Source organism: Ursus americanus, chromosome 17 (assembly GCF_024610735.1).
Source record: "Ursus americanus isolate L20-20 chromosome 17, mUrsAme1.1.p, whole genome shotgun sequence".
Taxonomy (NCBI): domain Eukaryota; kingdom Metazoa; phylum Chordata; class Mammalia; order Carnivora; family Ursidae; genus Ursus; species Ursus americanus.
In genome coordinates this window covers 46,160,016-46,184,368 of record NC_142143.1, presented here as the reverse complement: position 1 = coordinate 46,184,368, position 24,353 = coordinate 46,160,016, and the positions used below count along the sequence as shown (strand labels likewise).

The window sequence follows — 24,353 nt, the reverse complement described above, 5'->3', positions numbered from 1 at the left end:
GGGTCATGACCTGAGCCAAAGGCAGATGCTTAACCATCTGAGCCACCCAGGCGCCCCCAGAAAAAATAAATTTAAAATAAGGTAGATCACTATATACAACTCTAACCAAGTATATTAGGACGTTTAAGTTAAACGGAATTTTCCTAGAACAATTAAAAGGCCCAACATTGATTCAAAAAGAAGAAAATCTAAATAGTGTACTAACGATGATGAGTATGAGAATTCATCATACTATTTCGTGTATTTTGATTTTTAAAATAGAATGTTTAAAATACACTTTCATTCCTTCCAGGCTCAGAGTTTTCCAACAAGTAATGCTAGAAGAAAATGGAGGAAAGTCTATGAAACTCTGTAGGAAAGAAAGTGTGACTATGAATATTCATGCAGTCAATTTGTGATAGAAGTTTAAGAGCCATATCAAAGTTTTTAAAATCATCTCTGTTAAATAAATAAATAAATTAATTAATTAATTAATTAATTAATTAAATTAAATACACTTTCAAGAAGTAATGCTTTCCCTTCTTTGGGGATGACTACATTTGCTGAGCACCTGTCTCATACTGGCCCATAGTGTCTGCACTCCACCAGCTTGAGAGCAGCTGTCTAGCAAGTGCGTCAACTGACACACAGGAGATGTCCAACAACAAGAGAGGAGTCCCAGATGAACCCAACCAGAGTCGGGGTTAGGCGACCAAGGAGGTAGGGGACCGAGGACGCAGTTTTTCCTCACGCAGAGCCCAACGCGCCTGCGCAGGATGGAGATCGCTCCACCCACAGCTCGGGGTCGGAAGCAAGGGCGCCCCGAGCCACGTGGTCGCGGGCGGAGGGGGGCGGGGCGCGCGGGACGTGCTGCCGCGTCGTCACCAGCTGAATGGGCGGTGGCGGAGCATGTGTGTGCCGCTGAGGCTGCTGCTCGCCCGGGACGCCGAGAGTGCATGCCTCTCCCGGGCCAGACCGTGAAGCCGGAGAGGACGTGGCGGCGGCGGAGGAGGGGAAGAGCAGCGGGAGACAGGCTGGGCATCCTTGTCGGGGGCTGAAGGGCCCCGGCTTGGCGGAGGTTATGGCATCGCTTGCGGACCGAATGCGAGGCAACGGGCGCATCGCCGCTGGGCTCCTGCTCAACCTCCTGGTGTCCATCTGCATCGTGTTCCTCAACAAATGGATCTATGTGCACCACGGCTTTCCTAACATGAGCCTGACCCTGGTGCACTTCGTGGTCACCTGGCTGGGCTTGTACATCTGCCAGAAACTGGACATCTTTGCCCCCAAAAGTCTCCCGCCTTCCAAACTCCTCCTCCTGGCCCTCAGCTTCTGCGGCTTCGTGGTCTTCACCAATCTCTCTCTGCAGAACAACACCATAGGCACCTATCAGCTGGCCAAGGCCATGACCACGCCGGTCATCATAGTCATCCAGACCCTCTGCTACAAGAAAACCTTCTCTACCAAAATACAGCTCACGCTGGTGAGTAGCTTCAGCTTCGCGAGGTGCACCTTTTCACAGTCCACGTCCTGGACCGTCTTTCTCCCCGGGAAATTTGAATGTTTAACCTTGCGCCACGCTCTTTCCCCATCGTCTTGAAATGCACACATGCGTCATCTGTGACCATGTGAACTTCAGGCTTATTTGGGAGAAGTGAAAAAAGTCATCCTGGCACTCTACTGGGCTCTTAGCCCAGAAGAGTGTGCTTGTGTGAGTTTTAGGTAACTACTCTTTGATGGAAATCCTTAAATGCTGTGATTGGTAAGAAAACTGTATTGCGTTACGCAATTCAGTGTATCGGAATATCTGCAAAATCTCAAACTGAAAAACGGCCCTCTTTTGACCCAGGGGAATCAGATCATGTATGGTAAACCTTAAAGATTCAGCATAAAATATGTCTTCGAATATGTCTTCAGCAACATACTGCAGAGGTTTCTGTGTCTTTAAATAAAAAGAGATGATAATTTTAGCACTTAATGATTTACAATATTTAAATTCTTAATGCTTTTGTTATACGTTCATGCTTATGTGTTGTTTAGACACTAGTCCGAGGGGTCCATTACTCCTGTGTGCCTGCAGGTGGTATGTGTTTGTTGCAAATTGCAATGCATTGACTCATTATTTTACCCCGAATTTGAAGTAAAATTAAATACCAACATAAATATAGAATTAACATATTTCACTTTGAGGAAATCGGTTTGTTTTTTCAAATGGAAAAAAAAATCCATTTTTTGTAGAAGTTCATTGTTTCCCAGTGATGTTTTTATGATTAACCTTGTAAGACAACATGAAAAGAATACTAAGTTTATGTCTCATGAATTTAATCTGAACAACATTTGCCTCTTTTTCTTTACAGATTCCTATAACTTTAGGTGTAATCCTAAATTCTTATTACGATGTGAAGTTTAATTTCCTTGGAATGGTGTTTGCCGCTCTTGGTGTTTTAGTTACATCCCTTTATCAAGTGGTTGGTAATTTTTTTTTCTTTATGTGCCTTTTTAGCAGATTTCATAAATTTTGAAGCTGTATCCCAAGGTTTAGAAAATACAGTATAGAGACAATAGACTGTTGGGAAGAAGGCATAATTGCATAAATTGTCTGACTCCGGGTGAAAAGAAGAAAGGAGACAGAGAAACTTGGGTGTAGGGTGCTCACCCAGTACCTCCCCACCTGTTGTAAGTGTATAGTCCCCATGCTTACCAGTGTGTGGGGGGGGGTGCTGTAGTATCATCGGGGAAATATTTACAAAATGAGTAGTAAGACTTTGTCCTTGAAACTGAGATCATTGGTTAAATTATGATTTACTCTTTCATTATAAGATTACTGTGAAGGATCGGGTACCTTTTCCAAAATTTGATCAGGAAAGGAAAATTTCAGATTTATAAATCTTTGCCTCAAAAAATATGCTGCTGTTACAACTTGTATGTCAGCTTCCCGTGATTTGTCTCTATCCGTAGTTTCTAGCAATGGGTATTTCACTTCTGGTACCACAGTAGCTCCGTGCCTTGCCTGTAGCAGGCACTCATTAAAAATTTGTGCACGGATCCACCTACTTCATTACCATAAAATCACAACAAGTATGGTTTTTTGTTTCTTACATAGTGGGGAAAAATAACTTGGTGAAGGGTGCAATGAAACAGTCTTTTCTCTATACTGAAAACCTTGGAGTGGAAATTCTGGGTGTGCCTGCATGGGGAGTCTGAGCCAAAATGTGTAACCAATTTTCCTTTTTCACAAATACCTTCTGGTTATAAACTAAGGCATTTGTGTTACGAATGTTACAGCTTTAAGAAGCCTTAAATCTACAGCCTTAGCACTTTCTAGTACTGATCATTTCGGAAACATTGTTACATAAATGTGGTGGGGTTGAGTACACTTTTAAGCGGGAAGAAGCAGCATAAATAAGAGACCAGTGTCATGAAAAGACAAAGCACCCACTCAGTGCTGTCATTTGGCTTCAAGATGGTGTGTGTTTCGCTACAGAGAGTAAACAGAGCAAACTCAGCTTTGTGCTTTAAGAAGATTGTACTTAGATGTACTTCAGTGAGTTTAAATTTTGTTACTAGATACGGCAGGTGAACGTTCCTATTTGTCTTTTTTGTTAGACTATTTTTTTTGGCCCAGTGGGGTTAAATGTTTTTTAAGTATAGCAAGAAATTGTATTTATTGAACATTAGAATTTCTTGTATTCCTTAATGCATAATTTCAACTCAGAGTATTCACTTGCCAATATGACCATTTTTGTTCCCAAAAGTCTCAAAATTGCTGTAGATTAGAATCAAAGAATTCTGTACCCTCAGGTACGTATCTGAAATGGGACTGACTAAGGAATGATTTGTGGACAAACTAATAGGCAGAGTTTTCTCTTGTTAGTAAACAGTAAAAGTACTGTTAGGGAACAGGTATATTCCCCAACAGGTATATTCATTTTTTAAAAGTTGTATTTTCCCGTTGTATCCCGGTGTAATTTCTAAGTTATTTCTTCTTATACTGCTAGGGCATTAAAAGGAGTTAAAAGATGAGTGATGAGGTATTAGCTTTCGTTGTGGAGAGACGGTTGACTCACTTATGCATTCATTCAGCAGACATTCCTTCTGCTTGATGCTTGGCCTTGGAGATACAAAGATGGATAGCAGCTAAGATCCCAGCAGTGTAGAAACACGTGTAGACAGCTAATCACAAGCAGTACAGCTCAGGGTATGAGGAAAGGTCTGAGGAGCACGGGAGAAGAAGTGGCAGTTCTCCTAGGGGTGGTGAGGTAAGACTTCATGGAAAAGTTAGCGATTTAAATGGAAGGGCCTACAGGAATTTGCTTAGCGGAGAAATACAGCAAAGGCCTTTCTTTGCGACCACGTGTGAAAGTACGGAGCATTTCTGGAGAACTTGGTGTATGGGGTGAGACTCTAGTTGCATTGTGGAAGGCCGAGGCTTGGGGGTGGGTGAGGCCAGATGGCACAGTCTTGAATGTCATGCTAAAGGAAGTGTGCTCTTTATCCTGCGGGCGCCGGGAAAGTTTAGATAGGGGAGTGACTTGACGGCTCCCTGTGTTTCAGCACATTAACTCTGGTGGCAGTGACGGCTGAACAGTTGGGAGGCTCTCCATGGTTCAAGGGGAAGACAGGAAGGCCCTGAACAGACAGTGCTAGAGGCCCCGAAACCTTTTGGAGCAGGAATTATTAGCAGGACCAGACCGAATGTAGAATGAGCAAAGTAAGGCATCTCATCCTGGGGGTGATTAGGTCTTTAATTATGGGAGCCACACAGGAGGAGCTCATTTGGGGAAGTAAGCCCTGAGTTGTTTTACAACAGTCCCTGCAGAGTGTGGCAGTGAAGGCCGCCCAGACGCTGTTGACGTTTGGGGATGAGGGATGCCCTGAGAAAGGAGGTCCGAGCTGGAGACATCTTCGGGTGTAAGTGAGATCAGTCAGGGAGATACAAGAAAAAGGCCACACATCTGCCTTAAAAATAGTAAATGAAGAAAGACGTAGGTGAGGAAACAGTGCAGAGCAGAAGTCAGGTTCGTCCAGGAGACACTCGCCAGTTCCGCAGAGAGCCCCAGCAGGCGGAGGGCAGAGGGGTGGCCCGTGGGTGTGGCCGTTGGAGGTGACAGCGCCCTTCGGGAGAGCAGTTGCGTTAGAGCGATGGTGGGCAGAAGCCAGGGTGCACAGAGGGGAAGTGGAGGCCCTGAGAAGAGCCACCATTCCAGGCGGTTCTGTGTCAGAGACATGCAGCTGCCTCGTGAGGCTGCTAAAGAAAGCGAGGGGCGGGCGTCCACACTCTCCCTGCGGCCCCCCAGGAGCAGGCCGCAGAAGAATCGATCCTTTGTCCTCCGTATTCACAGGAGACTCTCAGGGAAGGCTGGCAGGAGTATGTTTCACATTTCCTGCTCCTCTATTTTTGTCTTGGTGAATTTCTATAGCCCTCGAGTTTATATAACAGGATACCCAGATCTCCAGGAAGAAGAATTATGTAGGAGCAGTCATTCAGAAGCCTGGCTGTTCTCGCCAGATCTTATAAAAACAGCCCTGTCAGGCTTTTTTTAGTCATATTTGCGAAACATTTTGAGGACTGATGGGATTTGAGGTTTTGAGGTGTTGGTTCTCCTGAATAATATAGTCTTTTGGGTTTTTTAAAAAATCTTTTTAAAAGACGTTATTTTAGAAAAAGAGAGCTTGAGTGGGGCTGGGGGAGGGGGGAGGAGAGGGAGAGAGACAAGCCGACTCTGCACTGAGTGTGGAGCCCAGCTCCAGGCTCGATTCCATGACCCTGAGATCATGACCTGAGCCGAAGTCAAGGGTTGGACGCTTAACTGACTGAGCCACGCGGGCACCCTCTGAATGATACCGTTTTTATTTATTTTTTTAAGATTTTATTTTATTTATTTGACAGAGAAAGTGAGCACAAGCAGGGGGAGTGGCAGGGAGAGGGAGAAGCCTGCTCCTTGATGAGCAGGGAGCCCGATGCGGGGCTCAATCCCAGGACCCTGGGATCATGACCTGAGCCAAAGGCAGACACTTAACCAACTGAGCCACCCAGGTGCCCCTCATAGAGTCTTTTAAAAGGATTTGCAATTATCTAATTTCTTCAGATGTATTGGTGGGGGATTACCCACAGAAAAATCATCCATAAGGAAGAAAATTCTTTCTGCCATTGGTTGAGTTTTCTAATGTGAATGAAAAGGCCTCACATACTTTTCTAGCCACCACATCGGTAGCCCGGATAGCTGAGGTTCCTGTCATTCCCTAATTAGCCTGCCCTGCCCACCCTGTGTTCTTTTGCTGGGGGGGGGGGGTTAGAAAGAAATGAAGTCTAGCACTGCATCTCTGTTCCTGCTTCTCCCCTAAATTTCCATTCCTGTCTCCTTTTCCCAAGATCTCTGATACTCTTGGACCCCCCCTGTATGAATTCATTGACTTGCCCCATTTACTAGGGCCAACAGGGAAAAGAGGATATTTTTTCTCCTTCTTTATAACTGAGAAGAAAATAGATAGTCGTGCACTGAATTTATAAAGCTCCTTTCATCCACGATGCTTAAAGGACATTCGTATATATTACTGATCTTTGGAGTCTTGTAGAATAATTAGGCACTTCCTCTTTCCCCAGCCCTGCCCCACGTTCCCATCCTGGTGACTAGAGTTGCATCTTTTGTTTACGAAGCGATGGTATTTTTTTCCTGCCTCACGTGTCTTGTCTCCGATTTTCAGTGGGTAGGAGCCAAGCAGCATGAATTGCAAGTGAACTCGATGCAGCTGTTGTCGTACCAGGCGCCCATGTCCTCCGCCATGTTGCTGGTCGCCGTGCCCTTCTTCGAGCCAGTGTTCGGGGAAGGAGGACTCTTTGGCCCCTGGTCCGTGTCCGCGCTGGTAAGTTCTACTTGTTTTGCTGTCTGCGAAACAAGAGAATCATCCCGCTGCTATTCGTGCGATTTTTAGTTTTCAGAGCACGGTCTCGGATCCATTCTCCCGCTTAATCTTCATAATTACCCTTGAAGGGAGGCAAGCGAAGGATTATTTTTTAGACAAAGAGACTGAGACACAGTGTGCGTGCGTGTGTCTGTGGGTAATTTTATAGACACAGAAGCATGTCATATATGCTGCTTTTATCATGGATTCCTTCTCCCCAGCCCCCTCCCCACACACATTCGACGTTTCATTTCCCCGTCTCTGCCCCTGAAGGTAAGTCGTGTTAACATTCTAATGCGTGTTCTTCCCTGGTTTTCTCTGTGCTATCCATACCCATGTAAACTATACACACACACGTGTATATACGTAAGTTAAACATTTGTTTCTTTGACAAAAGTGGGATCACAACATAAATAATTTTCTGCGTCTTGCTTTTCTTGCTTCGTGTCTCATGAACATCTCTTCAAAGCATTCTGTTCAGTGTCCGTGTACTAGATGCAGTTCTTGACCACCGTGAACAGCGTGGCCGTAAACATCCTGATACATGTGTCTCTAGGAGCTGGTACTTTCTTTCCTTTGGACTAGAGTCCTAAGAGTGCAATTGCCAGATCAAAGGGAAGTGTACTTTGGGGGCATTTTAAGTTAGAAAGTGTAATCCCCCTACTTAGGGAAGGAATTTCTGCTTCCCGCAGCTTTAACCTTTGGAACGCAGCCCGTAGAAAAGGCTTGTTTGTTGGTGGGGTTAATTTATCAAACTTACACAGCCCTTACTCTAGCCCAAGAACTAGCCCAACACTTTGCAAATGTTAACTTATTTAATCCTCATAACAACTTTATTAGGTGGATACTATTATTATCCTCATATTTTGGATACAGGATGAGGAAACTGAGGGACAGAGTTAAGTAGCTGACTCAAGATCCCACAGCCAGTAAGCAGACCCAGAGCAGGAGTCCAAGCATGCTGACTCCAAAGCCCGTATTCTTTTTTTTTTTTTTTTAAGATTTTATTTATTTATTTGACAGAGATAGAGACAGCCAGTGAGAGAGGGAACACAAGCAGGGAGTGGGAGAGGAAGAAGCAGGCTCACAGCGGAGGAGCCTGATGTGGGGCTTGATCCCATAATGCGGGGATCACGCCCTGACCCAAAGGCAGACGCTCAACCGCTATGCCACCCAGGCGCCCCCAAAACCCATATTCTTAAGTGCTCTGCTGTGCTGCCTGGGAGCAGAATGCTGGTGGTTTCAAACTCAGACACTTGGCATAGAACCTTTTTTCCACAGTAGATATCACTTGTCCGTCTCTCAGATAATATTGCCCCTTAATTTTACAAAAATTCTAGCCATCCTGGTTACCTGGTCTTCAGACTCTTGCAGCATAGATACCTTAAACCGGAAGCAGGGGGCCTTATGCGATAGGCCCTCTGACAGATTCGAAGAAGGGAGAAGCAGCCCCCAAAAGTCAGAGGAACTAAGAACATAGCCGTCTGAGTCCACAGAATAAGAAGTCACTTTCGTTCCTTAATGTCCCTAGAGGGCATCGTTGCCTCAGAATAGAGCCGGTGGTTGTGTTTTCTGTGTGAGTCAAGTCATCAAGAAGTACTGTGCAACATTCTATCCACTCAGTAAAATTAACAATGGTGTATTTCTACAAACAGTTTTTTAAGTCTTTAATGAACATTTCTCTTAGTTGAAAATATAACGGACTCACTGTTGTAAAACAAATGAGCTTTTACTGTTTTTACCTAAATAGGACGCAAATCCAGCCCCTTTAGTCCTCCTGTGACCACGGTGATCTAAAAGCTGATAAAAGCCTCAGGGGACAGAAGGAATCTTCAAATAGGACATATTTTCTATAGAATTTGATTTCTTAATAATTCAAATCATAGCTGATACTTTATCTAAATTCTCTTATTTTAGAAATAGCAAATGACTTTATAACTTTTTAAATACAACGGTGGGAAAGTTTGGACAGATGTACTGTGGACACACAGCGGTGCAGCCACTTTGTCCCCATCCTCGGCCGGGCTGGTTTCTTCACGGCCCACGCACACGCCTTGTGCTTTCTTGCCGCCATGCTTTGGCCCCCACTGTCCCATCTGCTAGGAATCCTACTCCTTCTTCTTTCTCTAATGTGTACATACGTTCAAGGTCCAAACACCACTCCCTCCCTGAGCCCCAAATGACATCTCCTGCCTAGAGATTCATAAAAAACCTGTTGTGTGTTTGCTTGTTAATGAGGCAGCGCTCAGGACTCTTTCATCTATTTCCTGAGCTCACTGCCTTTCATGTGGCCAAGAGGTGGCATAGCAGAGTGGGTTACGCACAGGGACTCCAGAGCCAGGCTGCCCTGGGCTTAAATCTCAGCCCTACCACTTACTACTGTGTGATCTAAGGCAAAGTGCTTTTCCTCTCTCTCTGTTAAAAGGGATAATATTTTACTACCTCATGGGTGTTTGTGAGGTTTAAACAAGGTAATATATGTAAAACATTTAGGACAGTTGTTGGCATGTAATAAGTACTATGTAAGTGCAAGCTATGATTATTATGATTTTTTAGTATGTCCTCAAGTGGTTTCAAAGCTCTTTGAGGATGAGACCCTATTCTGTTCCTTAAAAGGTATGGCCTAGCTTTATAGATAACCAATGAATGCCCATTGATTTAATTTAAATAAGAATAAGCATGAGCAGTTAGTAGAAAAACATCTGGAAGGATACGCGAGAAGGTATTAACAGTGGTGGGTGGTTAGGATTATAAAAAGTCCTTACATTCTTTTTGCTTATCTTTATTTTCTGATTTTTTTTGCCTGTATTTGGAATATGCATTATTTTTATAATTAGAAATTATTGCAAAATAGTTTTTCTTCAGATGGATAAGAAAAATGAACCTGGAAATTCACATTCAGGCAGGATATTATTGGAGAATTTTCACTGCATTTTGTAGACAAAATTACATTTCTAAATACTATTCATTCTGCTATTTTATTCTCAATGCCTTGCTGTCTCCCAAAGGGATTCTTTTAAAACTCTCGTTCTTAATGGTGGTTGTTTAAGTTTTTAGGAATGCCTAATGAAATGGATTTTTACCTGAGGACTATAATGATCACAAGTGCTTTACATTAATGATTTTTTGGGTTTGTTTGTAGCTTATGGTGCTGCTCTCCGGAGTAATTGCTTTCATGGTGAACTTATCAATTTATTGGATCATTGGGAACACATCACCGGTCACGTATCCTTTTCCTCGTAACTCACGAATGCGTAGTCTTTTATATTTTCCCAAACTCTGTCACAATTATTTCCTTCTGGGAGCCTTGCATTTACTATTACTGGCCTAAACTGAGTAGCTAGACTGATCTCCAGGCTTTTCTTGTATCTTTCCACACTAGACTCTACGGAAACTTAAAGAAAGGTGAGCTAGGGAAATGAGTTAGTTTTCTGTCTCATGCAGGCTTTTTTGTTTTCTTATGCAGTAAGTGACCTTTCCCCTTACCAAAATCAACATAGAGCACCAAGCCTGGCACATAGTGGAGTTAAATAAATACTGGTGGAGTGGATAACGGAGTGGACGCTGGGGTTCTTAATCACTTGTCAGCCCCTATAGTAATAAAGTGCAGGTACAGCCAATCCAAAAACAGAAGATAACTTCAGACCGTTGACATCTGACTTTTGAATATGTTTTTGTACTTGTTTGGATATGGGTGTGCCTGTTTTTCTCAGTATTACCTCCAATCAAGAAATGAAATCAGGCCTTAAAGGTCTGAATCATTTTTAACATTTTGCTTGTCCTGCTGTTTCTCTTCTTGTTTCACTCTGTCTCCACTCTTAAGCAAAAGCAAAGGATTTCCCCAAATCAGAGAGGTAGTTTAGTAACATTATATCCAAGTGTGCTGATTTATTTAAAGGAGTGAACGCTGAGATGTCAGCAAAGTAAAAAAGCAGTCTCTTTGCCAACTATCGATAAATACCAACAACAGTTATAACAAGAATAATTATAAAAAACCCAACACTTAATAAATGTTTATTTTCCACCAGGCACTGTTGGAAAGAAACACCTCAGGTGTATGAGGCATCATGCTCTCAGAGCAGCTCTGTGAGGTGAATTCTGTCGTATTTTGCAGAGGAGAAAGTGGAGGTGCAGAGAGGTCAAGTGACGTGCTTACGGTCATACAGCTGAGAAGTGTGGTGTCCAGATTTGAGCCCACGCAGTCTAGTCCCAGACCTCGTGCACCATGCTGCCAAATCAGGGCATCCAGGGATGTGCCCTAAGAACACTCGTTCGTTCAGCAAATATTTACTGAACGCCCACTGCAAACCACGCTGTGACTTAGTCAGTACTTACGTGGTGAATGTCTACTGTATGTTGGGTCCTGGAGCAAGCAAAAATCCTTGCTCTCCCAGGTTTCAGTGCTGGTGAGGGAGACTATAAGCAAGAAAATTAAAGTATACGTAGACAGTGTGAGATAGTGTGAAGTGCCAAGGAGAAAAAGTAAAGCAGGAAAGAGGAGCTGAAGTGTCGGGGGCTGGGTTGAAACTAAAGAGGGGGCAGTCAGGAAGGGGACTTCTAAGTGAAGACCCGGGGGAAATGCAGTCGCCCCATGCAGATTGGGATGATTAGCGTTCTGGGCAGAGGGAGCCGCGGGGAGGCCCTGACGAGCAACAAGGAGGCCTTGTGGTTGTGGCGGGGAGCGGACAGGGTGGAGAACAGCAAGGCTCTGAGAGGAGCTTGTACTGAGTGAGATGGGAAGCCTTGGATGCCAGGAGCGGAGAAACGACGTGATTTTACCTATGTTCTAATGGGATCAGTCTGGGCTGTGGGTTGAGCAGAGACTGAAGCAGGGTTTTCAGCCTCCGTCCTGCTGCCCTCGTGGGTTGGACAGGCCTTGTTTGCAGGGGCGTGTCCTGCCCACTGTCAGGTGTTTCCCAGCGTCCCAGCCACTACCCGCTAGGTGCCGGTAGCGCCCCCTTCTGCCCAATGGTGACGGCCAGAAAGGTGTCCAGACCTTTTTGGCGGCAGAATCACCCCGGTTGAGAAGCACTGCGCTGAAGGAGGCAAGAGGAGAAGGGACCCTGGAAAGAGGATGGTGGTTTGGTACCAGGATTGGATATGTTTTCAAGTAGCACCAGCGGGTTTTGCTGACAAATCGGATGTGAAGAATAGGAGAGGAAACAGGTTGGCTCACGTGGTTTGGGGCCTGAGCGCCTGGTGTGCTGCCAGCAGCTGAACTAGGACAGCCCGAAGGAGGTTTGGGGGTGGGAGTTGGGGGGAGAACAAGTCTGGGAGTTCAGGGTCAGGGTCTCAGCAGCAGTTCTTCCAGAGTCGGGTGTCCTGTGTAGATGCTGTTTAAAGCAGGGAGGCTGGTGCCGGTTACCATGCAAACAAGTAGAGGAAGAGCCGCCATGAGACTGGGTTCTGGGTCACGTCGGTGTTGACTCTCCGGAGCTGAGAGGAGCTGGCAGTGGAGGCAGAGGAAGGGCGACCAAGGCAGGGGAGGGAAGCCGTACAGACCCCCCAGGTGAGGAGGAAGGGGGTCAGCCGTGTTGAATGCCACTGACAGGTCAAGTCGAGGAAGGCCGGGAATTGAGGAGGGGGCTCGGGAAGGTGGAGGGCGCCGAGGTTGTGACGGGAGCTTTCCGAGCATGGAGGGGAAAGCCGGAGCGAGCGGAGAGGGGAATGAGGGGACTTGGAAATACCAGGTGTAGACTGTTCCTTTTTGATTGAATTTAATGTATATATGCCTTTTTTACCTCACTGAAGAATTTCTTTAAATTTGCCTTCCCTCTCGTGTAACTGCCTTCCACAGGTCGTGAACTACGTCAAAAGAGAGGCTGAGGAGTCAGGAAACACCGAAGTGTTAGAACCAGTGTTAGAACAGTGTGCTTTGAGACAGTTCAGCGTGGAAAGTGAAGCCTGTCTTCTAATGGTTAGAGTTAGCATCCTGGGGAGGGGTCAGTGCACGCCCGGCCCGGCCCTGCAGCCGTCGCCGTCCCCTGCCGGGAGTCAGGGCTGGGAACGGCTGCAGTGTCAGAGCTGCCCTGTGTGTTTGCGAGAAGATGCCTCAAGCACCCGGCAGATACTTGTTAGGCATAAATCCTGCTGTTGACAACGGCCGACACATATGGTGCTTGCTATGTGCTGAAAACTTCGCATATGTTGGCCTCGTTAATCCTGGGAGGGAGCCTTTATCGATTTCCATTATACAGACAGGGAAGCTGAGGCACAGAGTGGTAGCTATTTCTTTTTTTTTTTTAAGCTTTTGTTTATTAGCCAGAGAGAGAGAGAAAGAGCACAAGCAGGGTGAGGGGCAGAGGCAGAGGGAGAACCAGGCTCCCCGCTGAGCAGGGAACCCAACACGGGACTCGATCCCAGAACCCTGGGATCATGACCTGAGCCAAAGGCAGACGCTTAACCGACTGAGCCATGTAGGCGTCCTTGGTAGCTATTTCTAATAGCGTTATTGGAAGAGCAGCTGAGTGCACACCAAACATCTGAAAAAATAGTGAGGTCCTAATTTATAAGGGAAAAAACATATGTAAAATATGGAATGAACGATTTTTAAAGGCATGGCGTGTGTTTAGTTTGTTATTTTAAGTACAGTGATTTGGAAACCTCTAACCAAGCAGCACGTTACTGCTGGCCACCCACCAGACTGGATCCTGGACTTGGAGTTAAATAGACCCGTCCACATTTGGACTCCAGCTCTGCCACTTCCAAACTCGGTGATCTCAGTTATTTGAAATCCTTGAACCACAACAGTTGTAGGATGGGAAGAGTGGTACCGCAGTGAAGGTCAATGTCATGCTTAATGACGTGAGGTGACACGTGCGGGTAGCAAGCATAGCGCCTAGTGTGTCACTGGTTCTCCGGCTCACCGCTCCCTTGCCCTGTTTCCCTCCCAAACTGAGGCATACCGGATGTGTTTACCTTGAGTCTGCTGTCTGGTGCCATGCACACCTCCCTCATTTGCCAAGGGAAGTTTATTAGAAATAGCGCTGTAAAACATCGTAATAGATTGCTGGGCAAAATCGCTTCTCTGTACCTTGTTCTCAACTCCTTTTTCAACCTTATCACATAGCGCCTTTGTTCTTCTTTGGAGAGAGATAGTAGAGACAGTCGAGGCAGTGTCCTGTCACTATTGCTGAAGCCTACTGAGAAAACTAGGATTGACCTAGATCGAAGTCCTTGTTTCTTATATGGGGGATTGGGGGGATTCAGGCTGTGCTCCATGCAGTCCTTCCAGCCACAGGAAGCCACACTTCACGTGTATGTGTGCGTGCGTGTGTGAATGTAACATCTCGCTTGTTTTTCCTTCTCTGTGTGAGTGTGTGGGTATAACAATCTAGCTTGTTGGTTTTCTTGATCCTTAGCCAAAAACCTCAGCTATAACATGTTTGGACACTTCAAGTTCTGCATTACTTTATTTGGAGGATATGTTTTATTTAAGGATCCACTGTCAATTAATCAGGGTCTTGGCATGTTATGCACGTTATTTGGCATTCTCGCCTATACGCATTTTAAACTCAGTGAACAGGAAGGAAGTAAGAGTAAACTGGTACAGCGTCCATAATTGGGTTTTGGTGGAGAAAAGAAAGCCACGCCAAGAAGATAAAAAATGTTGAGTGTGCAAGTTACTTTTAAAGAAGAAGAAAAATTATATTGCAAAATTCATTGAATGATGGTTTGCAAGAAGTAACACAAAGGAAATTTTATTCATAAATAGGACTTTCTCTTTTAGAGTACCTCTAAGACCATGGCTCATGCTTCTTCTCAAAGATTGATTATGTGAAGTCTGTAGGATGCTTCGATTATACCAAGTGAAATACATGAAATTTAAGTTCTATAATAGCGACAGAGGGATCCATATCACTGTTCTACAAATGTGTCATGGTTTGTAAGTGTTCGTACCCTTCTAAGGAAGGACTGTGAGGACTCCTTTACTTGCTCATAGGTGGCCCCCAGTGTGAGCTCTTTTATAATTTCAGCCGAAGTGTTTAAGTCAGAATTTAAATCTAGCATTTCTATTTTAGTTGGTTTAGTAAAACTTCCTGCTTATTTCACTTACAGAAATGAAATATCATTTCTAGAAAGCAAAGTGTAGGAAAGAAGACCCTAAGACAAAATCCAGATCTGAAAGTCCCATATTTCCAGTAGAAAATTGATGTAAGAAGTCACACGTTATCCAGAAAACTACAGTTGCTGTAGGTATTCCCTTGTTTCTGAGCTCTCCGTGAACTCTAGAAACCGCGTATGGCATTAAAAAACAAAACCGCTCCATGTTTAACTGGCCCAAAGAGGAGACTATGGACGGAACCGAGCAGATGTCTTACCCCGTTCTCTCGGCCTCTCGGAGCATTTCACGTTGGTAATATCTTGGTACCAGCTCCCCGCGTCACCCCCTACCTCCCACGTTGGAGGCAGGCATGGAGCTTTCTTTGGCACTGAAGGCTTTGTTGTGAACTCTAAGGTGACTGAGGAAAATTTTCATGCAGCAACTCAGGGCAAATACTCTCCAAACGTTAAGCAGAAACTTGGTGAAAATATGAGGAAAGATTTTAAAGAGAAGTAGAAAAGTAGTGAATATTTAACCAGCTCCATTCGTTTCTAGAATAATTTTTTAAAATGAGGATACAGGGGAAGTACGGGGTTTCCACTGAAGGAGTGGGGGCTGGATTATTAGTGCCACAGATTTCCTCACACAGCATGTCTCTGCCTTCCAACTTCTTGACCGTTGAGTGTTAAAAGCGGTTGTCGATAATTTCTCACAATACATTGAGACAGTCCCTCTTGGAACAAATCTTTTAAAAATATTACATATAAACTTTAAATGAAAAAAAAAACACAACTCTTCAGAGGACAAAGAACCACCTATAAAAAATATACCTTTTTGGATTTTTTTTTTCATGGCCTATTTGAAATGAAAAGCCTGACTGAAAATCTGTTTTGACAGAATTTCCATGTTTCGGTCAATTGTCAGGTGACTAGTACGTGCGATTTTCTGTTTTGTTTTAAATATTCTTTGGTTCTTCTCGGTTTCTAAAGAAATATTTTGCTGTGCTAAGAATCAGCAAGCACTCTGTCTTACCAGATGAGCCTCAGGCATTATGTTTCTCTAAGAAATGTTCTCCGTGTGTGTTTAAATTAACATATAGTTATTTCCCCAAAGCTGGAGAAAAGTATTTCCGTGCAGTGAGGATTATGTGACTTCTGCACACGGACAGCTGAGTCGATTTGTGCTGTGTGGAAATTCTATTTTAACTGTAAATACGCGGGGGGTGTAATAAATGTTGGGGAGGGTTATAATAAATGGCTGCTGTCAGTAGGAATGCAATAAAAAGGTTGGAGCAAGATAGGGTCAGGGGATGTGCATATATAATTGAATAAAATATGTGCCACCGGAACTGGGGTCTGATCAACATTTTTTACCCTGAAGATGATCTTCCCGTCGAAAAGGAAATCCCTGGGGGAAATGACCAGGCCCAGCCACAGAAACAAACCAGAAACAGTGCCGTGGATGACACCCACTGTCCTTTTGTTACAGATGTAACTGTACTTGTTTGTAATTCTATGTTAAGTGGCCGAACTTCAGTTTTCACCTGTTACAAATAAAGAGAACCTGATATTTTTACTTTTCATGTTGTGCGTCAGAACTTTTTAGAACCAGTGAAAGAAGGATCGCCTCTGTGTGTATTTGCAGTGGTAATGCTGGTCTGTCCAGCCCCCCAAAATGCAGCTTCTAATAAAACAAAATTCTCATGTTACTTTAAAATAACACGGGGGCGCCTGGCTGGCTTAGTCGGCGGAGCGTGAGACTCTTGATCTTGGGGTTGTGGGTTTGAGCCCCAGGTCAGGTGTAGAGATTACTTAAAAAAGTAAAATCTTTTTAAAAAAAAATAACATGGGGCACCTGGGTGGCTCAGTCAGTTAAGCATCTGACTCGATTTCTGCTCAAGTCATGATCTCAGGGTCCTGAGATCAAGCTCGACATCGGGCTCCATGCTTAGTTGGGAGTCTGCTTGGGATTCCCTCCCTCTGCCCCTACACTCAATCATGCTCTCTCTCTCTCTCTCTCTAAAATAAATAAATAAAAATCTTTTTTAAAAAATAACATACCTTGAAGGAGAAATCTGTCTTTGAAATGAAGCAGGCTTTCTTCTGTTTCATTTTTATTTATTTTTATTTTTATTTTTTGTTTTATTTTTTAAAGATTTTACTTGAGAGAGAGCAAAAGTGATCACAGAGAGAGAGGGATCACAGACGCAGAGGGAGAAGCAGAACTTGCCGCTGAGTGGGAAGTCCAATGTGGGGCTTGATCCCAGGACCCTGAGACCATGACCTGAGTTGAAAGCAGATGCTTAACTAACTGAGCCACCAGGCGCTGCTCTCCTGTTTCATTTTTTAAAATGCTTTTTAAACCTTGCCATTTTTTTAAGTCATAGTCTTTTTTTTTAAATTTATTTAAAAGCAACAGCATTAATCAGACATTCCACATTGACTCCATCAGTAAATATTTGTTGGGTGAATGAATACACAGAATGGCCAAAGGTGAAAGTCTGATTGAAAGAATGGAAACCGGATTTATTAGATATATTGTGTTTTGCATTTCTATTTCCAAACTTGAATTGGATTATACTTGCTACGCTCAGGAATACAATGATAATTTCATTCACTCAGCAAAAGTTTATTGAACATATGTGCCAGGCATTCTACTAGGCACTGTGCAAAGACAGTCCTTTCATGCCAGAGCAGTCCTGGATGTCCTATGATCTTAAACCTCTATCTAGCAGAAAAGATATTAAGTAAAAACAAGACATTAAAAATAAGGCATTCATCAAATAAAAACAGTGAGTTTATGATGACAAATTCAGATAAACGCTAAGAACATAATTCTCTAGGGCATGTCACAAGAATCTGGCCCAGAATTGGCTGTCAGTGAGGTGTCCATGAAGAAAAGATGACTGAGCTGAGCTCTGATGGATTTATGGAAGTTAGATAAGTAAAGGGAGGGGATCGCATTCTGGTACAAAGGAATAGCACGTGCAAAGGCCCATGAGTCGAACTGCAACAGGATGCTGTAGGAGGCTACATTTCAGGGAGGGAAGGTACGGTGAGACATGAGACTGGAAAGGAAGGCTGGCCTCGGACTACAGAACACCTTGCAGGCCATGTTAGGAATCTAGTATGAGCAAGAGGGAGGGTTCTGAGTCTTGTCGCAGTCAACCCCTTTGTGCTGAAACTAATCAAGGAGAACCAGAGGGATGCTAGGAGACCAGCTGGGAGACGATGTACCGAGATGTGATAGCTTGGAGGGCTGGTCGCGGCGAGATGATAGATGTGGACAGATCCAGGAGAATTTAGTAGATGGCATCAACATGGCTGGAGATGGATTAGAAATGGAGGGCACGGGAAGAGGTGAAGTCAGGAATCACACTGATTCCTGGGTCTGATTGGTGTAGCTGAGAGAGAATGGTGCCATTCTGCGAGACAAGAAACAAGATGAGGTGTAGCATGGGAAGGAGGAAGATGATGAGTTCATAAACAGCCATCTTGATTTTGAGGCGTCTTTGAGACATCCAGTTAAAAATGTTAATCAAATGATCAGATACACAGGTCTAGAAGTCAGGTAATGTTTTAGTTGGAGTGGAAAGAGTCCGTGGGGAGTTCACGGGGGTGTGACTGATATGGATGAAAACGCAGATCAGGACGGGCTTGCCTAGGAGGCCTGTTTGCAGCCGAGCCGTGAGGAACTCTGGCATACACCGGTGGAGGAATATAATTCTGAGAAGGAAGAAGAAGACAGGAGGAAGCCGAGGCTAAGATAATGGGAGAGAGGGTGGACAGATGAGACGTCACTGCCGAGAGGTTAAGGGAGATGTGTACAGAAAAATAACCATTGCGTTTGCTGGCAGTTCACTGTTGACCTTGGGAAGGCTGTTTCCGCGGAGTGATGGTCGCAAATGCAGACTGGAGCGGGCCGAGTCCTCAGTGTGAGAGAGGATATGGAATCTTCGAGTATCCCCAGTTCTGCCGCCATTGCAGCTTGTGATATTGAGTGCTGGTTGACATGAGCAGGGGGCTTTTCGTGTGTGAGTCTAAGACTCTGACCATAACGGTAATTTATTAGAAGTAGAGTTGTAAAGCACCAGATAGCCTGTGTACTTCTGCCAGGGACACGTCCTTCTTTCTGTAGCAGGGATGATCTTTTGTCCTGAAAAGGAGTTTCCTCTTTGGCTACTGAAGGTATTTTTGAAATATGGATTGCTATTAATAAGATCAACTGTTACTTTTGCCAACTGCCAGCGTACTTTGAAAAAAAAAAAGTTTGCAGGCCCACTAAGGGGTGATCAGTTATGCATTTTTGGTTTCTGTTACTGCAAGATAACCCTGCTGAGAAAAAGGCCAGTCTCAGTCGGGGAGCTAGTATGGCGCAGTGGAACGGCTTAGCCTGGACATCGGGATCGCGGCTCCCGGTCCAGACTCCACCATTACGTAGATTGTCTTTGGCTTTGGGCTGTCTTGGTTGACTCTGGGTTCTCAGTTTCTTCATCCACAAAATGAGGGCTTAGATGGAAATGATTTCCAAGGGACTCTTCATCTCCAAAATCCCCTGCTTCTGCTTTTTCAGATTAAAATTACAATTTCTCATTTGTTTATGTTGAGAGCAGATTTGATGAAACGAGAAAGATTTTTTTTTTTTTTTTGGCCCTTGTAAGAGCTCTTCTTGTTCGTGTGCATTTTTTTACTGGTGGATTGTTTTTAGAAAGTATATGCAAAATATTAAATGTAATATATTTTCATATTTGTTAGGTTACAGGACATATGGTTTCATTTGATTTATCAGAATCGCTTCACACTTCGTATGAAGTCATTGAGAGGTAAAGTATTGCCAATTCACCAAATTATTTATGGCTGTTTGAGGGATACTCTTTGATACGCTGTTTCTAATTTGGAAAATAGCACATCACACAAACCATAGTAATTCACATTTTTCTATTGAATTAAAAACTTCATAAATATATGTACACCACAAGAACAAGCCTGCTTATTTATTTAACCAGCCAGGATTAGGCCTTCCTTTTTTTTTTTTTTTTTTAGGACTTTACTTTTTTTAGAGCAACGTTAGGTTCATATGCATTTCTAAATGTTGGATTTTTATTACCCATAAAAATTGTTATTTTTTTGTTTTGTTCTTCTGTTTTTTCCTGAGAGAGAGAGAGAGAGCAGGTGTTGGGGAGGGGCAGAGGGAGAGGGACAGAGAGAATCTTAGGCAGGCTCCATGCCCAGCATGGAGCCCGAACTCGGGGCTCGATCTCATGACCGTGAGATCATGATCTGAGCCGAAATCAAGAATCGGATACTTAACCGACTGAGCCACCTAGGTGCCCCAAAATTATTTTTTCTTTTACAATCAAATGATTTATATCAACCAAATGTTTTCATTTTCCTTTTCCTGTTTGTTCTTAGACTCCCCAAAGTCAGTTTCCTATTTTCTCAATTCTCCTTTTCTCAATTTAAAATTAGTGTTGGCGGTTCGGTACAGGAGAGTGATGGGGAGAGGTCTTACCAGGAGACGGGAGGCTCAAAATCAATTAGTCTGTTGAGATTGGGGGTCTCCAAAACGGGGATTTACTATGGGAACGATCAGACTCTCCAGGTCTTTGGACTAGAGTTCTTAGAGATCATGGAGTGGCTCGCTGACTGTATTTGCCAGAATCAGAATGTTTTATACAATTTAACAAAAACTTATACAGGGGGGAAAAAAAGACAAAAAATGCTGTGGAAGCATGGCTGGTTTCCTAACCAAACACCCATTCCTATTCTTTGCGTCTACTCCAGAGGCTGAAATGCTAAATTTTCTTTTCACCATGTTGCCACATAGTTAAGGATAGTCGTGTAAGATCTCGCCAGTGAAATGTAATTGGAGGTCACTGAGGATTTCTGGGGAATGTTTTGCTTCCCTGCTAAAAGGGGCAGATGTGGTCGGCGCTGCCTTTTCCTGCCTGGAATGTAGCTGTGTATGTCTAGACTTGGACTAATAGCTAAAGGAGTGGTGAAGACAACCTGATGTGAAAGTGCTGAGCTGCTAAAACAAGGCCGTCAGGTGCCTGTTTCCAGGCTTCTTGTTCTAGACGAAAAGTAAACCCTTATTTGTTTAAGCCACTTTTAATTGCTCCTTGCCACTGAAAGCATACCAATGAGAATTTGAGGGTGAAACGGGGCAGGAATGGGGGACTTGCTCTGTTAGACTTTAAAACCCAGGAAGCAGCAAGTGAATGTAGCTGGTTAAAAACAAAACTAGAGTAGTTGGTAGCCTGACCCCAGCCGTCTTTGCAGTCCATAGGGCACCAAAGCACGGGGGCCGGGTGGATGGGAGAGAAGAAATTGTTTGGTGGACATGGGGGCACATAGATGGAGTCCACACCTGGGGCTATTGGTGCCTTGGGGTGAGTGAACCAGCTCTAACAGGAACAACCTTTCCAGTTAAGTGGGAGGTGGTCTATCTCAGACATAGCTTTATACTTATTCAGTAACTGCCTTATTCCCAGAATTTTCCCCAGTTCTTCAAGTTGAGTTGGTAGATCAAGAAAGCACTATCACCAGTGTCTTAAAGGTTATGCCTCCATCTTGGAACTGGACATCAATGTGAAGGTTCTAAGGATATTCTGTAAGAGGAACAAGGAAAAACTCTGTAATGCTCCAAGACTTCCATAAAATCATAGGAGAATGGAGTGTCACTAGAGGGCCTCCCACTGCCCACACACATAGGACTGTGGATGCTAGTGAGAGCATGTGTGATGGAAGGAAGTGAAGTGATTGTCATGGAAAATTCTTCAGCCAAACACAGGACAATTTTTCTGAAATAAAGAATATCATGAGGATATCCAGTGTCTGCACTCAAATAGCGTCCTCACAGGGACGTCAAGCCTGTGAATATCTCTTACCTCTGGAAAGCTCAATGCTGCTCTGAAACTCAGGGATTTTGCCAAGGAAACTATGGGCTACAACTTTTGTCCTCTCCTCCCCTGACACTGCACTGTGTGGCCCCACAGAAGTATGATAAGGCTTGTCATCATGGGTTCTCCAAAGTCATCATGTTTGTCTCCATTCTAACCCAACCTTGGCCTCACCCTCTTTCCTGGTGTGAAGATCCAAGTAGAGTGGTCTGAATTTCCGCCACCCTCAGGGATGAGAGAAGTCAAAGGAAGTCAAGATGCTCATCTGGACCTGCTGGAAATGGAGTTCACTCAAAGAATGACCATTGCAGGGTTTACCAAGTATGGGATCATGCAATTGATAACAGTTCTCCGGATTAGTGCCATTTAAGGTATAGACCAGTGTCAGTCCACGAACGGTTTCTTACCCGGTCAGACAAAGTAAGCACAGAAGTTGAGAGTAAGTGTTGAGGAACTTTTATAGCACTTTGGTATCACCGTGACAGCCAGACAGTTGACTTTGTATTTTACAAAAGTGTCCCTCGGCAGTGGATTGGAAGTAAAAAACTGGTTTCCAAACAGTTGGAGAAGGATTGCCTCTCCCCATCTGCGGAGAAAGTGCCAGAGTTTTGGCCACAAAATGATTTGATTGTGAGGAGCTTTGTGGTTTACTCAGACTAGCCTCTTGGTTATGTGGCTTAAAACAGGTCTTATGTTAGGGCCTTTGAATCCCAGACCTCTCCAGCCCACTAGAGCCGTGGAGCTTAGTGGAGGGACAAGAGGACGTGGGGCAACAAGTTTGCGGCATCTCATATATAACTCATTAATCTGATCGCCTGCTCGTTGTCTCCACTGGGCGGTCTAAGAGATCTCTCACACTGAACTTCTCTTCCCTGACGCCAAACCCCTTCATCCACAACATTATCTTAGCATTTGCTCGGATGGAAAGTCTTGAAGTGGTTATTGACATTTCTCTTTTTCTCACCTCCTTACCCACCCTGGCAGGCTGGTTGGCTCTGCCTTCCAAACATCCAGAATCCAACCTCTTCATACCATCTCCACTGCTACCATGATGGTCTCCTAAAGGATCTCCCCACTTTTACCCTAACTGTCCACAGCTCACAGTGCAGCAGCCAGAGTTGGCCTGTCCTGTCCTGCCTCTTCTCAAAACCCCTTCATGGCGCCCCCATTGTACTCACAGAGTCAAATCCTCCCAGCGGCCTCAGGCCATATAGTACAGGAGCTCCTCTCTCATGCTTTCCTGCCTCCTCCGCCCCTACCACCAGGCCTTCACGCTGTCACTGCACACTCCAGCCATCTCCGGCCTTGGGGGTTTGCTCTGGCTCTGTGTGGAAGCTCTTTCCCCATCGTCTGTGTGGCTAATTCTCGCTTCATTCTAGACTTCCCTCAAAACCTCACATTTTCAGTGAGGCTCATCCTGATCGTACTACTGCAGCGTACCTCTCCTCTCTCCCTGCACTCTCCAACCTCCTGCCCCTGCCCCAGTTTTTCTTTATTCCACTGAACGCGTATCTTTGTATTGTACCATTTTCGTGTGCTCATGGTTTACTCTTGCCCTCTCCCACCAGGATGTGAGCTTCACGGAGAAAGGGATACCGTTTTATTGACTGCTACGAGTAGAGCCAGGCACTTAATAAATGCATCTCCCTATAGCAGTTCTTACCAATTCCCTTGAAGAATCCCCCCGAATGAACCTCACTGTCGCCTCAGAGAAGGGAAAGCCGAGGGAGAGAAGGAGGAATAAGAGAGCTCTCATTAAAATTCAGGGCTGAATTACCCACTAAAAACTGCAAGAGCTTCTCGTGCTCTGGCATTGCCCTCCCCGTCTCCCGGTCTTCCATTCTGTCTTTCTTCATTCCATTCTAGATGGACCAGAAACAGGTGGCGAGTGAAGGATCGGAACCCACCCACTGACAGACTTGCAGACTTACACAGGCGAGGCAGGAGGGGTGGAGGAGCGGCTAAATCTATTCATTCACTTTTAAAACATACATCTGTAGCCCTCAGTTTGTTTCTCATAGTCCATAGTCTCTCATGTTTCATTCCCCCTTCTGATTACCCCCCCTTTCTTTATCCCTTTCTTCCGCTACAGAGGGGAGGGGGGTGGGGGAATGGGATAGACCGGTGATGGGTAGTAAGGAGGGCACATATTGCATGGTGCACTGGGTGTTATACACAACTAATGAATCATCGAGCCTTACATCGAAAACCGGGGATGTACTGTATGGTGACTAACATAATATAATAAAAAATCATTATAAAAAAAAATAAAAAAATAAAACGTACATCTGTACTGGGAGCTCCTGGGTTTTTTTCATCAGAGTGGGAGTTTGGAACAGGCATCCAGAACATCCCTTGCCTCTCTGTAACAGAAAGTTGGGAAGCAGGAAAAAAGCAAAGACAAAGTTTAGCGGAGAGAAAACACAAAATAAGATAGAATAATTCCATTCAAATGTATCTGTAATCATAACTGCACTAATATTCATATGAAATTCACCTAATTTAACACAAAGACTTTAGATAGAA

General features: G+C 44.4%; 1 protein-coding gene across 1 annotated transcript; it reads left to right on the top strand.

The window, feature by feature from the left end:
• The first annotated feature begins 847 nt into the window (after window positions 1-847).
• On the top strand, window positions 848-16,506 carry SLC35E3 (solute carrier family 35 member E3). The gene is made up of 5 exons (XM_045789628.2): window positions 848-1,462; window positions 2,337-2,447; window positions 6,685-6,843; window positions 10,025-10,107; window positions 14,257-16,506. The coding sequence occupies exons 1-5, from the start codon at window positions 1,061-1,063 to the stop codon at window positions 14,441-14,443; spliced, it is 942 nt and encodes a 313-aa protein (XP_045645584.1). The 5' UTR covers window positions 848-1,060; the 3' UTR covers window positions 14,444-16,506.
• The last annotated feature ends 7,847 nt before the right edge of the window (window positions 16,507-24,353 follow it).

Excerpts from the sequence above, each read along its gene's own strand:
- SLC35E3 (XM_045789628.2), top strand. The coding sequence starts at position 1,061 with ATGGCATCGCTTGCGGACCGAATGCGAGGCAACGGGCGCATCGCCGCT. Across the intron at positions 6,844-10,024 it reads CCTGGTCCGTGTCCGCGCTG|CTTATGGTGCTGCTCTCCGG; the intron begins GTAAGTTCTACT and ends GTTTGTTTGTAG. Across the intron at positions 10,108-14,256 it reads GGGAACACATCACCGGTCAC|CTATAACATGTTTGGACACT; the intron begins GTATCCTTTTCC and ends CAAAAACCTCAG.